This window comes from Heterodontus francisci, chromosome 3 (genome assembly GCF_036365525.1).
Source record: "Heterodontus francisci isolate sHetFra1 chromosome 3, sHetFra1.hap1, whole genome shotgun sequence".
In the NCBI taxonomy this organism is placed as follows: Eukaryota; Metazoa; Chordata; class Chondrichthyes; order Heterodontiformes; family Heterodontidae; genus Heterodontus; species Heterodontus francisci.
Window position 1 is genome coordinate 111,935,657 of NC_090373.1, and position 15,230 is coordinate 111,950,886.

A 15,230-nucleotide genomic window follows, 5' to 3' on the forward strand; every position below is an offset into this window, starting at 1 on the left:
TCAATGAAACACAGACAATCCACTGCACCATCTTTTAAATTCTAATGACTAAAACATGCAGACTAATCCGTCATCTCTTTTTAATAGTTAGAAATTTTACTGACAGCATTGGAAAACACCATGGGCTGAATTTTTAGGCCCTGTTGGGAGTGGACACGGAGGTGGATGGGCGTAGAATTTCACACCACCAGCCGGCATGCCAGTTCCCCAGCCCCATCCCACAGCTGGGCTATTTTCCTGGAGGTGGAAGGGCCAGGGCAGGGGGTAGTGCAGGCTACCAGTCTGCAAGCAATGGGCAGTCAATTGAGCTTGTTAAAGTCCTACTAAGGCTGAGCATCGGAGGTCAACTGTAATTTTCCAGTTAGCCTCCAAGTATCTGCAGGCAACAGTGTAGCTGCCTGGAGGTGGCCTCCTGGTTGGCAGGGGCTTAGAGGCCCTGCCTACCTTGTTTTAGCTGCAGCCACAAGCCACCCTATGGAGGGGTTCCCACCACCTCTCCACCAACCACCACACCCACCCATGGTGGCCTGGCTCCTGAGGCCATTTTTTTAAATTTTAAGTTAAAAAAATTGGTGAGACAGCACCTCATCTTGGGGAGCCCTCTCTCTCACTTACCTGAGAGGCCAGCTTCTGCTCCTTCATTGCTGGACGTCTACCTATTGGCCTTCCAGCTTTGAGAGCCCGCCTCAATTAGAGAGCAAACCTGCTATCTGGCCATTCATTTGGCCAATTGGGGAAAATCACAGCCCAGTGACTGCGCCCACGGAGTGTGGGCTTCTGACCCCCATTTGACCCCGACGGCGAGGTCCTGAAGCCTGTGGGGAAAATCCTGCCCCATCTGTGAGTACAGATGCGCAAAGCTCTACCATTGCATCACTGGGCAGTGTGTGCAAGCAGAATCATGTAGGCCATCCATTCATAATTAATATCAAAGTTGCAGTGGATGTGATGCTTGGCACATTTATTCTGTAGTATACCCATGCATAGTTTTTGTAAAACAAATTTCAAAGAGGGGCCATCCTAACAAAAGCTGTTTGATTAAACGATTTCGAAACCTGATTAACGAATTTTCAATTCGGGAGGAATTAAGAAAAAACCTTATAGCAAGGCGAGGCTACCCCAACAACTAACTTGTATGTCAACTTTGAAAGAAATTAACACAAACACGCAAGAAATTAACCTCTTCAAAACTAACCAGCTGGAAATAGTCAGAAAACAAAGTGACTGCATCCTATTTGTAAGGTAACGTCCTCGTTTGTGAAGTGGAGAGAATCAGAAGTCTGCATATATCATACCTGCTCAACACTGATCTTATTGGAGCAAAGCAACCATTCTCTAGGAAGTAAAATCCGGGGTGGGGATAGCGCATGCAAAGAAATTAATGGACACATTTGGACTTTTCCAACTCACTTCTGGTTCTAAGTATTGGGGGAAGAAGTCAGATATCACAGGATTTTGGTAAAACACTCAGTGCATGCCTGCTCAGACCCAGACGCTTCCCACAGTTTCCCCAGCCTATACTTTGTGCCGAGCTTACAGTCAAAAAGATTCCCCTTTCAATGAAGTTGAACTAAACTTGCACTCACCCTGTCCGCGCGACCCACTCAGTTGCGCCGAAGAAGCGAAGGCCACCAAGAGGGTCACAGCCCTTAAAGCACAAGAACTTTGCCACATAATTATTAATTCCAGAAGAAAAGAAAAGGCGGCATGAAAGGACGGGAACTTTCTGGCAGTTTTCCCTGTGAGAGCTGGCGCAGGCTGTGGGAGGGCGGTACTCATTCACTGAGCCAATCTCCGCCTCTCCAGTCAGTTACTCTGCACTCCCGGCAGCGAGTTACAGCAAATAAAGGAACAGCATGTCATGCACACAGTACCAGCTTTCTCTGGCCACTGTAGGGACACTGGACTGTGCAGTACATACAGGAAAAATATTATTTAAGCTATTAATTATCTTTTTTCTAGGATTTGGGTCTTATTAGTTGTATTACATCGGAAAGGACCGTTTTTATTTGATAGCAGTGGGTAACCTAGTCTCTCCTTATCCTTTCCGCTTGTTCAAATTGCAAACAGATCAATGACTGTTCGGCGCCAGTGTTTTTTGCCAGTCGAATCCCATTTTCCTATTCCCGCTTTAATAGTCATATTTCAAAACAATTATCTAATTCCCTTTTCAAAGAATTTGTGGACTGTGTTTCAACATTGGAGGCTGGGCTGCAAAGCATTCATAGAATCAGAGAAAGTTTAAGGCACAGAAAGAGGCCACTGGTCCATCGTGCCTCTGCCAGCCGAAAAAAGGTCCACCTATTCTAATCCCACCTTCCAACATTTGGTCCGTAGCCTTGCAGATTAGGGCACTTGAGGTGCATTTCCAGAGTCTTTTTGAATAAGTTGAGGGTTTCTGCCTTAGCTACCCTTGCAGGCAGTGAGTTCCAGACCATCACCACCCTCTGAGTGAAAAAGTTTTTCCTCATCGCCCCTCTAATTTTTCTACCAATCACTATAAATCTATGCCCCCTCGTCACAGACCTCTCTGCTAAATTGAATAGACCCTTCACCTCCACTCTATCCAGGCCCCTCAAAATTTTGTACATTTCAATTAGATCTCCCATCAGCCTTCTCTGTTCCAAAGGGATCAACCCCAGCCTATCCAATCTTAGAGTCATACAGCACAGAAACAGGCCCATCGTGTCCGTGCTGGCCATCAGCACCTATATTCTAATCCCATTTTCCAGCACTTGGCCCGTAGCCTTTTATGCTATGGTGTTTCAAGTGCTTATCTAAATACTTTAAATGTTGTGAGGGTTCCTGCCTCTGCCACCCCTTCAGGCAGTGTGTTCCAGATTCCAACCACCCTCTGGGTGAAAATCTTTTTCCTCAAATCCCCACTAAACCTCCTGCCCCTTGCCTTAAATCTATTCCCTCTGGTAATTGACACCTCTTCTAAGGGGAAAAGTTTCTTCCTATCTACCCTATCTAAACCCCTCGTAATTTTGTATACCTTAGTCAGGTCCCTCAGCTTTCTCTGCTCTAAGCAATACAAACCTATCCTATCCAGTCTCTCTTCATAGTTGTAATGCTCCAGCCCAGGCAGCATCCTGGTGAATCTCCTCTGCACCCTCTCCAGTGCAATCACATCTTTCCTATAGTGTGGCGCCTAGAACTGTACACAGTACTCCAGCTTTGGCCTAACTAGTGTTTTATACAGCTCTATCTTAATCTTATATTCTATGCCTCTTCCCCATAGCTGCAATTTTCCAGTCCTGGCAACATCCTCGTATATCTCCTCTGTACCCTCTCTAGTGCAATTACATCCTTTCTGTAATGAGGTGACCAGAACTGCACACAGTACTCAAGTTGTGGCCTAACCAATGAGTTATACAGTTCCAGCATAACCTCCCTGCTCTTATATTTTATACCTCGGCTAATAAAGGAAAGGATTCCATATGCCTTCTTAACCACCTCATCGACCTGTCCTGCTGCCTTCAGGGATCTGTGGACATTCGTTCCAAGGTCCCTCACTTCCAATCGTGCATTCCTTGCGTTGTTTGACCTTTCCAAATGCATCATCTCACACTTCCCCAGGTTGAATTCCATTTGTCACATTTCTTCCCATCTGACCAGACCATCAATATCTTCCTGCAGCCTACAGCTATCCCCCTCGCTATCTACCACACGACCAATCTTTGTGTCGTCTGCAAACTTCTTGATCATGCCCCCTATGTTTATGTCCAAATCATTAATATATACCACAAAAAGCAGGGGACCTAGTACTGAGCCCTTTGGAACACCACTGGAAACAGCTCTCTAGTCACAAAAATACCCGTCAACAATTACCCTTTGTTTCCTGCCACTGAGCAAATTTTGTATCCACCTTGTGCATTTCCCTGGATTCCATGGGATTTTATTTTTTTAACCAGTCCGCCATGTGGGACCTTGTCAAATGCCTTGCTAAAATCCATGTAGAGATCACACCAACTGCACTACTCTCATCTATCTTCTTTGTTACTTCTTCAAAAAATTTGATCAAGTTGGTCAAACAAGATCTTCCCTTAACAAATCCATGCTAACTATCCTTGATTAATCCATGCCTTTCTAAGTGACAGTTTATCCTCTCTCACAATAGATTCCAATAATTTTCCCACTACTGAGATTAGACTGACTGGCCTGTAATCATTTGGTCTATTCCTCGGTTCCTTTTTAAATAGAGGTACAATGTTAGCAGTTCTCCAGTCCTCTGGCACCATACCTGTATCCAGTGAGGACTGGAAAATGATGGTCAGACCTTCTGCTATTTCCTCTCTTGCTTATTTTAACAGCCTAGGCTACATTTCGTCTGGCCCTAGTGATTTATCAACTTTCAAGGATGCTCATCCCATTAATACTTCCTCTCTCCCTATGTTAATGGCATCCAATACTTCAGACTCCTCCTCCTTAACTACAATATCTGTATCGTCCCCCTCTTCCGCCCCTAGGCATAGCTTACCTTTTTGATATTTTATGGGCCCTACTCTCTCTTTAGTTATCCTCTTACTCTTAATGTATTGATAAAACATCTTTGGGTTCACCTTGACTTTGCTTGCCAATATTCTTTCATGCCTTCTCTTTACTTTCCTAATTTCCTTTTTCATTTGACCCCTCCACTTTCTATACTCCTCTCGACTTTCTGTAGTATTGAGTTCTCGGTCGGACATAAGCTTTCCTTTTCTGCCTTATCTTACCCTGTAAGCTCCTTGACAGCATTGGGGGTCTAGATTTGGCTGTCTCACCCTTTTTCTTTGTGGGAACATGTTTACCCTGAACCCCTTGAATCTTCCCTTTGAATGCCTCCCACTGCTCTGACACTGATTTACCTTCAAATAGCTGTTTCCAGTCCACTTTCGCTAAATCACTCCTCAGTTTAGTAAAATTGGCCTGGCCCCAGTTGAGAACTCTAACTCCTGTTCTGTCTCTGTCCTTTTCCATGATCGTGTTAAAACTGACTCAATTATGATCACACCACCAAAATACTCTCCCACTGCCACTCCTTCCACCTGCCCATCTTCATTTCCTAAAGTCTAAAACTGCGCCCTCTTTTGTTGGACTTGCTACATACTGGCCAAAAAAGTTCTTCTGAATGTACCTCAAGAATTCTGCTCCCTTAATTCCTTTCACACTAAAACTATGCCAGTTAATATTGGGGTAGTTAAAATCCCCTACTATTACTGCCCTATTGTTCTTGCACTTCTTAGAGATTTGCCTATATATCTGCTCTTCTATCTCACTTTGACTGTTTGGGGGATAGAGTACAGTCCCAGCAATGTGATTGCCCCTTTTTTGTTCCTTAGCTCAATCCATATGACCTCACTTGATGAACCTTTCAACATATCATCCTCCTCACAGCTGTAATAGTTTCTTTGACCAGAATTGCCGCTCCCCTTCCTTTCTTATCCCCCTCCCTATCGCGTCTGAAAACCCTGTAACCAGGAACATTGAGCTGCCATTCCTGTCCTTCCTTAAGCCATGTTTCTGTAATAGCCATGATATCATACTGCCACGTGTCTGTCTGTGCCCTCAGTTCAACTGCTTTATTTGCTATACTCCTTGCATTGAAATAGATACCCCTGAGCACCGCCAAACTCTTTTTTTTACTTTCTAAACTTTGTTTCCTCTGTCTTCTAGATTCATCCATTAATTTCTGCCTTCTATTATCATTTCTGATTTTGTCCCAACTGAGTCTACCCTCAGGTCCCCATCCCCCTGCCAAACTAGTTTAAATCTTCCCCAACAGCAAAGAACTCCATCCTGGTTCTGTTCAGGTGCAACCCATCCAGTTTGTACAGGTCCCATTTCCCCCAGAGCCGGTCCTAATGTCCCAGGAATATAAAGCCCTCCCTCCTGCACTATCTTTCCAGCCACGTATTCATCTGTCTTATCCTTCTATTTCTAGACTCGCTTACGCGTGGCACTGGGAGTAATAGGGAGATTACTACTTTTGAGGTCCTGCTTGCTAATTTCTTACATAACTCCCTAAATTCAGACTGCAGGACCACATCCCTCTTTCTACCTATGTCATTGGTTCTGATGTGGAGCACGACTGCTGGCTGTTCACCCTCCCCCTTCAGGATGCTCTGCAGCTGCTCAGTGACATCCTTGACCCTGGCCCCAGGGAGGCAACACACCATCCTGGATTCACATCTGCAGCCACAGAAATGCCTGTCTGTTCCCCTGACTATTGAATCACCTATCATTATGGCTCTTCAAGTCTTCCTTGTATACCTCTGTGCAGCTGGGCCACCCGTGGTGCCATGGACTTGGCTCTGGATGCACTCCCCAAGTGAAGCATCACTTTCCTCATTGTTCAGAACTGAATAACTGTTGGAGAGTGAGATGCACTCAGGTGTCTCCTGCACTAGCTGCCTGATTCTTTTTGACTGTCTAGTGGTCACCCATTCCCTCTCTCCCTGTACACTCTTAAGCTGTGGGGTGACCACATCTACAAACGTGCTATCCACGTAACTCTCATCATCATGAATGCACCACAGTGTCGCCAGCTGCCGCTCAAGTTCCAAAATCCAGAGCTCAAGCTGCTGCAATTGACAACACTTCCTGCACAAATGGTTCTCTAGGATATGGGAAGGATCCTGGAGCTGGCACATAGCACAGGAGGTGCACTCTAGAGGTTGAAGCACCCCTGCCATTCCTTTATTTATTAGTTGATCCTTTGCTACTGCTAAAAAAAACTTACCAATACTACAACACCTTAGAATTATTAATAAAACCTTACTAGTACTGATAAATCTTACTAAAAAAAATACAGTTCACTTGTTAAAATAAATCTTACTCAAAAAAAAGACACACCAGCTACTCACTTGTTTCTTATTATTGATACTTAATGTTTGACTCATTATTAGTCTTCCAGTTGTTGAGACACTATACCCCAGCAATTTATCCACTCCCAGCTATTTGCTGATACTCCCTAACAGCAGTTACTCACCAACCAATCACCTTGTAACTTTCCTGTGATGCCACTGTTCACTTTGTTTTCAAACTCCGGCGTGCCTGGACTCCTCTACAATATACAAATTGCATTAATATAGTGCCTTTAACATGGTAAAACCTCCCAAGCTGCTTTAAAACCAACTCTCTGAATAATTTTTCTAAACTTTCCTTTAATTATTTTTGGTGCTTATTCTCTTAAATTTTTACTTATTACTATCTTGGAAATAATGGATTACTGTTTATCCTATCATAACTCATTATAATATTTCAAATCTTTATCAGGTTACATAGATGGCAAATGTCCACTTTTTAAACAGGCAGTCAACATTTGGGACCCCGAGTGTTCATACTGTCTGCACTTGTGACCCGAAATCAAAAGAATTCAAACTCCTCGCCTGCTCCCCTGACACAACATCCAGTTCCACCTAAGTCACCTAAGACAGATTTTCTGTGCTAATGGTCTGGCATGCTGCCATTGTATATTGGACGTGGGAACTCCCATTCTTGCAGCAGTACCTGCGTCCAGCATGCTAAGGCAGCTGTCTGGGTCATTAGCACTGGAAGGGCAGAAGAGGAACAGGGCCTGTCTGGTGCATTAATGACTGGACAGGAGTGAAGGAAAATTAATTCCAAAGGAACAGGAGGAGGACCAAATGCATTCAGAGAGGCATGATACATGGCAAGGGGAGTGGAGGAGCAAGATGCATGTTGAGGAGGGAGGAAAACTATGTGGCATGGTGGAGGGTAGAATGCTGAATGGGGGAAATTGGATGTGATGAGAGAAGGTGACAATGAAAGATGAGAATGGATAACAATGAAAAGAAGAGAAAAGGGTAAAATGAAAAAATAGGATATTGATAGCAATGAAGGGAAGGTAAATGGATGACAATAGAGAAAAATGGATGGTAGAAAAGGGGAGAGTGAAAGGGAAAAAAACTGAGAGCATTTGAGATGGTGAAGCAAAGAAAGGAATAGCATTAGCTGAAAGAAGAGCATTACTATCGTCATGCAGGCCCCCACCTGCCAAAATGAAGCACATTAATTTTGCCACATGGACATTAAATTTCAAATTGTTGCTGGCAAGAAGAGAAGGCCTGTTACAAGGAGTTGCCAGGCCCCTGGCTGGAAAGACATTTTTGCATATTAACAGACAGTGTCTGTAGACGAAGGACCATTTCCTGACACACACAATACACAAAGCCAGAAGTGGTTATACAAGTTGGTCCCGTGACTACCCTGCTGGCTAACTTGTGGAGTTTTAAATTGTAGAGACAATGTTTGAACTGGCAGAAAGCTCTTTCTTCCTGAATTGAAAAGACCTCTCCTGGCTGGCTCACCGCAGCCTCTCCTATCTGCTCCCATCTCTATCTCACAGAACTCCGAAAACCCACTGAAGCTACATGAACCCCAAGAGAGAAAAGTCTCCTACAGTGAACAAGTTTTAAACAGAATACTGGGCTCCAACAAAAAGCAAGATCTACCTACAAAAGGACTCTACAGTGAGCTCGAAGAACCATAACAACAGATCCAGATATTGCCTCAAACCTTTCCCCTTTAATTTTTCTTCTGCTGTTTTCTGTCTCTATTTGCATGTGTGTATTGCGTGCATGCCAAACGTGGGCACATCGTGTATCCATAGGCGTCTACTGGATTAGAGTTTAAGTTTAAGTTTAATAAAATTTCACCTTTCTTCTTTAAACCTAAGAAAGCCTGTTTGTGCTCTTTTCTTTACCTTATAATTGGAAAGTGGTGAACAAGGATACGCCAAGGGGGAGCTAAAAACAGTATGTTTAAAAAAAACCCTGTTACAGTAAGACCAGGTGAAAGCTGAAAGGGAACCCTAGACATCTTTCTCACCTGATCATAACAATATGGATAGCAAAAAATGCCAGCCACAACTATGGAGGGGTGTTTAAAGAGTACCAGCTTGAAAGGGGAGAATGGAAGAAGACCACTATCTTAAATATGTTGAGGAGAAAAAGAGTACCAGGTTGAATTAACAAGGGTGCCAGTATGAACTGGGAAGATTAGAAAAGGAAGTGTCTGAAACAATGGAGAATTGAATAGGGTACAATGTCTCTGTGAACTGAGTGGATGCAATTTATGAAATGGGCAGTGGGAGGAGAGCAGGATGTGGACTTTGAAAGCATTTAGAAGTGTATTTGGTTCTCCCATGTCGTAAGTAATTGACTAATTGTTACAATTTTTCTTTTCTAATTTAAAATGCAATATGACATCTTCCTGAATTGAAGAGCACTAAATAAATGTAAGTTATGTTCTTTATGTCAACGTTTTTTTGCTTTAAAAATTTATTTGTTTCAATAATTTTATAATGTAAATAAATCTACAGACTTTTTATTTCCATGATTATCTCATTTAGCTCTCTTCTTCTCTCTCTCTCTCTGGCCTCCTTGTCTCGAGAGACAATGGGTAAGCACCTAGACGTGGTCAGTGGTTTGTGAAGCAGCACCTGGAGTGGCTATAAAGGCCAATTCTAGAGTGACAGACTCTTCTACAGGCGCTGCAGATAAAATTGGTTGTCGGGGCTGTTACACCGGTGACTCTTTCCTTGTGCTTCTGTCTTTTTTCCTGCTAACAGCTAAGTCTCTTTGACTCGCCACTCTTTAGCTCCGCCTTTATGGCTGTCTGCCAGCTCTGGCGATCACTGGCAACTGACTCCCACGACTTGTGGTCAATGCCACAGGACCTGATGTCGCGTTTGCAGATGTCTTTAAAGCGGAGACATGGACGGCCGGTGGGTCTGTTACCAGTGATGAGCTCACTGTACAATGTGTCCTTGGGGATCCTGCCATCTTCCATGCGGCTCACATGGCCAAGACATCTCAAGCACCACTGGCTCAGTAGGGTGTATATGATGGGGATGTTGGCTGCTTCGAGGACTTCTGTGTTGGAGATACGTTCCTGCCACCTGATGCCGAGGATTCTCCGGAGGCAGTGAAGATGGAATGAATTGAGACGTCACTCTTGGCTGACATACATTGTCCAGGCCTCGCTGCCGTAGAGCAAGGTACTGAGGACACAGGCTTGAAGCACTCGGACTTCTGTGTTTCGTGTCAGTGCGCCATTTTCCCACACTCTCTTGGCCAGTCTGGACATAGCAGCGGACGCTTTTCCCATGCACTTGTTGATTTCTGCATCGAGAGACAGGTTACTGGTGATAGTTGAGCCTAGGTAGGTGAACTCTTGAACCACTTCCAGAGCATGGTTGCCGATATTGATGGATGGAGCATCTCTGACGTCCTGTCCCATGATGTTCATTTTCTTGAGGCTGATGGTAAGGCCAAATTTGTTGCAGGCAGCCGCAATCCTGTCAATGAGTCTCTGCAGACACTCTTCAGTGTGGGATGTTAATGCAGCATTGTCAGCAAAGAGGAGTTCCCTGATGAGGACTTTCTGTACTTTGGTCTTCGCTGTAAGATGGACAACCTACCATCTGATCTTGTGTGGAGGAAAATTCCTTCTTCTGAAGACTTGAACGCATCTGAGAGCAGTAGTGAGAAGATGATTCCAAACAGTGTAGGTGCGAGAACACAGCCCTGTTTCACGCCACTCAGGATAGGAAAGGGGTCTGATAAGGCACCGCTATGCTGAATTGTGCCTTTCATATTGTCATGGAATGAGGTGATGATATTTAGTAGCTTTGGTGGACATCCGATCTTTTCTAGTAGTCTACGGAGACCACGTCTGCTGACGAGGTCAAAGGCTTTGGTGAGATCAATGAAAGCAAAGTAGAGGGGCATCTGTTGTTCGCGGCATTTCTCCTGAAGCTGGCGAAGGGAGAATAGCATGTCAATGGTGGATCTCTCTGCTCGGAAGCCACACTGTGCCTCAGGGTAGACACGCTCAGCCAGCTTCTGGAGTCTGTTTAAAACGACTCGAGCGAAGACTTTCCCCACTATGCTGAGAAAGGAGATTCCACGGTAGTTGTTGCAGTCACCGCGGTCACCCTTGTTCTTATAGAGGGTGATGATATTGGCATCGCGCATGTCCTGTGGTACTGCTCCCTCATCCCAGCACAGGCAAAGCAGTTCATGGAGTGCTGAGAGTATAGAAGGTTTGGCACTCTTGCTTATTTCAGGGGTAATGCCGTCCTTTCCAGGGGCTTTTCCACTGGCTAGAGAATCAATGGCATCACTGAGTTCCGATTTTGTTGGCTGTTCATCCAGCTCATCATGACTGGCAGAGACTGGGCTGCATTGAGGGCGGTCTCAGTGACAATATTTTCCCTGGAGGACAGTTCTAGGTAGTGCTCCACCCAGTGGTCATTTGTTTGCATTGATCAGTGATCGTTTCCCCTGATTTCGACTTGAGTGGGGGGGTGCGATCTTCCTGATGGTTGGCCCAAAAACTCTCTTAATGCCATCATACATTCCTCTGATGTTTCCGGTGTCAGAGGCCAGCTGAATACGACTGCATAGGTGTTGCCAGTAGTCATTTGCACAGCGCCTGGCTGTTCTTTGTGCAGCGCTTCTGGCTACTTTAAGTGCTACAGATGTTAACTCGCTTGGGGCTTTCTTGTAGTTCAAGAGTGCAATGCGTTTAGCGGCTATGACAGGTTCCAGCTCTTCAAAGTGAGATTGAAACCAGTCTGCATTCTGCTTCTCATGTTTGTCAAAGGTGGTCATTGCTGAGTCATAGATGGCGTCTCTGATGTGGGCCCACATCGTCTCTGCATCCCCTGCAGTAGTGTTTTGGAGGGCTTTTTCAAGTGAATTTAGAAGCTTATGTAACAGCTGTGGATAAGAAATTCTGTTAGTGTTGATGCGTGGGCGGCCCTTCTGCTTGGAGTGATGTAACTTCTTTGGTTTGAGTCTAACTTTGCTGCACACCAGGGAGTGGTCAGTGTCGCAGTCCGCACTGTGGAAGCTGCGTGTGATTTGGACACTGTTTATAGAGGCTCGCCTTGTGACAATGTGGTCCAGCTGGTGCCAATTATGTGATCTTGGGTGCCTCCATGAAACCTGGTGACAGGGTTTAGGATTTAGAATCTCATTTAGCTATGCCATGTGTAACAGTATAGACAAGTTGTGTTATACTCACTGAAAATTACCTGCTGACTCTGCAAAAATCAAGAGTCAACTGTGACTAATAACCATTACTTTTATTTTAATCTATATATTATCAAGTGTAGTACCACATTCCATTGAAAAATCCTTAATTGTCCTCGAGAAGGTGGTAGTGAGCCACCTTCTTGAATTTTTGCTGTCCATGTGGTGTTAAGAAGGGAGTTCCGGGATTTTGACCTGCCGACAGTGAAAGAATAATGATATAGTTCCAAGTTGGGATGGTGTGGGGAAATTGCTAGTGGTGGTATTCCCATACATCTGCTGTTTTTCTCCTTCTAGATGGTACCGGCCGTAGGTTTGGGAGCTACTGTTGAAGGAGCTTTGGTGAGTTGCTACAGTGCACTTTGTAGATGGTACACACAGCTGCACAGATGGTACACCAGTGCTGGAGGAAGTGAATGTTGAAGGTTGTGGATGGATTGCGAATCAAGCGGGATGCTTTGTCCTGGATGGTGTTGAACTTACAGAGTGTTGCTGGGGCTGCACTCATCCAAGCAAGTGGAGGGTATTCCATCACACTCCTGACCTGTGTCTTATAAATTGTGAACAGGTATTGGGGAATCAGGAGGTGAGGTACTCACCGCAGAATTCCCAGTCTCTGATCTGGTCTTGTAGCCAGTTATCGACTGGTCCAGTTAGGTTTCTGGTCAATGGTGACCCCCCCCACAGGATGTTGATGATGGTGGATTCGACGACAGCAATGCCATTGAATGCCAAGGGGAGATGGTTAGATTCTCTCTTGTTGGAGATGGTCATTGCCTGGCACTTGGGTGGTATGAATGTTCCTTGCTGTTATCAACCCAAGCCTGAATGTTGTCCTGGATCTTGATGCATGTGGGCATGGATTGCTTAATTAACTGAGGAACTGCGAATGGAACTGAACGCTGTGTAATCATCAGCAAACATCCCCACTTCTGACCTTATTATGGAAGTTGGGCCTAGGACGCTGCCCTGAGGAGCTCCTGCAGCAATGTCCTAGGCTGAGATGATTAGCCTCCAGCAACAACAACCATCTTCCTTTGTTCTCGGTATGACTCCAAACAGTGGGCCATTTTCCCCCTGATTCCCATTGACTTCAATTTTACTGGGGCTCCTTGGGGCTACACTTGGGCAAATGCTGCCTTGTTGTCAAGCGATTCACTCTCGCTTCACCTCTGGAAATTAGCTCTTTTGTCCATGTTTGGACCAAGGCTATATTGACATCTGGAGCTGAGTGGTCCTGGCAGGGCCCAAACTGAGCATCAGTGAGCAGTTTATTACTCTGTAAGTGCCACTTACAGAGGGACGAGGGAGCAGTACCCCAGGACATGCGCGATGCCAACATCATCACCCTCTATAAAAACAAAGGTGACCGCGGTGACTGCAACAACTACCGTGGAATCTCCCTGCTCAGCATAGTGGGGAAAGTCTTTGCTCGAGTCGCTCTGAACAGGCTCCAGAAGCTGGCCGAGCGCGTCTACCCTGAGGCACAGTGTGGCTTTCGTGCAGAGAGATCGACTATTGACATGCTGTTCTCCCTTCGTCAGATACAGGAGAAATGCCGTGAACAACAGATGCCCCTCTACATTGCTTTCATTGATCTCACCAAAGCCTTTGACCTCGTCAGCAGACGTGGTCTCTTCAGACTACTAGAAAAGATCGGATGTCCACCAAAGCTACTAAGTATCATCACCTCATTCCATGACAATATGAAAGGCACAATTCAACATGGTGGCTCCTCATCAGAGCCCTTTCCTATCCTGAGTGGTGTGAAACAGGGCTGTGTTCTCGCACCCACACTTTTTGGGATTTTCTTCTCCCTGCTGCTTTCACATGCGTTCAAATCCTCTGAAGAAGGAATTTTCCTCCACACAAGATCAGGGGGCAGGTTGTTCAACCTTGCCCGTCTAAGAGCGAAGTCCAAAGTACGGAAAGTCCTCATCAGAGAACTCCTCTTTGCTGACGATGCTGCTTTAACATCTCACACTGAAGAATGCCTGCAGAGTCTCATCGACAGGTTTGCGTCTGCCTGCAATGAATTTGGCCTAACCATCAGCCTCAAGAAAACGAACATCATGGGGCAGGATGTCAGAAATGCTCCATCCATCAATATTGGCGACCACGCTCTGGAAGTGGTTCAAGAGTTCACCTACCTAGGCTCAACTATCACCAGTAACCTGTCTCTAGATGCAGAAATCAACAAGCGCATGGGTAAGGCTTCCACTGCTATGTCCAGACTGGCCAAGAGAGTGTGGGAAAATGGCGCACTGACACGGAACACAAAAGTCCGAGTGTATCAGGCCTGTGTCCTCAGTACCTTGCTCTACGGCAGCGAGGCCTGGACAACGTATGCCAGCCAAGAGCGACGTCTCAATTCATTCCATCTTCGCTGCCTTCGGAGAATACTTGGCATCAGGTGGCAGGACTATATCTCCAACACAGAAGTCCTTGAAGCGGCCAACACCCCCAGCTTATACACACTACTGAGTCAGCGGCGCTTGAGATGGCTTGGCCATGTGAGCCGCATGGAAGATGGCAGGATCCCCAAAGACACATTGTACAGCGAGCTCGCCACTGGTATCAGACCCACCGGCCGTCCATGTCTCCGTTATAAAGATGTCTGCAAACGCGACATGAAATCGTGTGACATTGATCACAAGTCGTGGGAGTCAGTTGCCAGCATTCGCCAGAGCTGGCGGGCAGCCATAAAGACAGGGCTAAATTGTGGCGAGTCGAAGAGACTTAGTAGTTGGCAGGAAAAAAGACAGAGGCGCAAGGGGAGAGCCAACTGTGCAACAGCCCCAACAAACAAATTTCTCTGCAGCACCTGTGGAAGAGCCTGTCACTCCAGAATTGGCCTTTATAGCCACTCCAGGCGCTGCTTCACAAACCACTGACCACCTCCAGGCGCGTATCCATTGTCTCTCGAGATAAGGAGGCCCAAAAGAAGTGCCACTTGATAGCACTGTCAATTTCACCTTCCATCACTTTGCTGATTATTGAGAGTAGACTAATGGTCTGGTAATTGGCTGGAATGGATTTGTCCTGCTTTTTGCAGACAGGACATACCTGGGCAATTTTCCATTATGTCAGATAGATGCCAGTGTTGTTGTTGTACTGGAACAGATTGGCTAGAGACACAGTTAGTTCTGGAGCATAGGTCTTCAGCCGGGAGATTGTCGGGGC

The 15,230-nt window shown here is 45.6% G+C and overlaps 1 protein-coding gene across 4 annotated transcripts in view; it reads right to left on the reverse strand.

The window, feature by feature from the left end:
• dcbld1 (discoidin, CUB and LCCL domain containing 1) overlaps positions 1 to 15,230 on the reverse strand; it is a 177,690-nt gene that overhangs the window by 131,105 nt on the left and 31,355 nt on the right. For 2 of the 4 annotated variants that reach the window (XM_068025536.1, XM_068025524.1), the window contains exon 1: positions 1,587 to 1,734. The exons of 1 other annotated variant lie outside the window; for it this stretch is intronic. In XM_068025536.1, the coding sequence (XP_067881637.1) occupies positions 1,587 to 1,674 (88 nt within the window). In that variant the 5' untranslated portion in view covers positions 1,675 to 1,734. Of the gene's footprint in view, positions 1 to 1,586; positions 1,735 to 6,973; positions 7,048 to 15,230 lie in introns of those variants that run through there. One more of the 4 variants, XM_068025532.1, reaches the window with a different exon arrangement.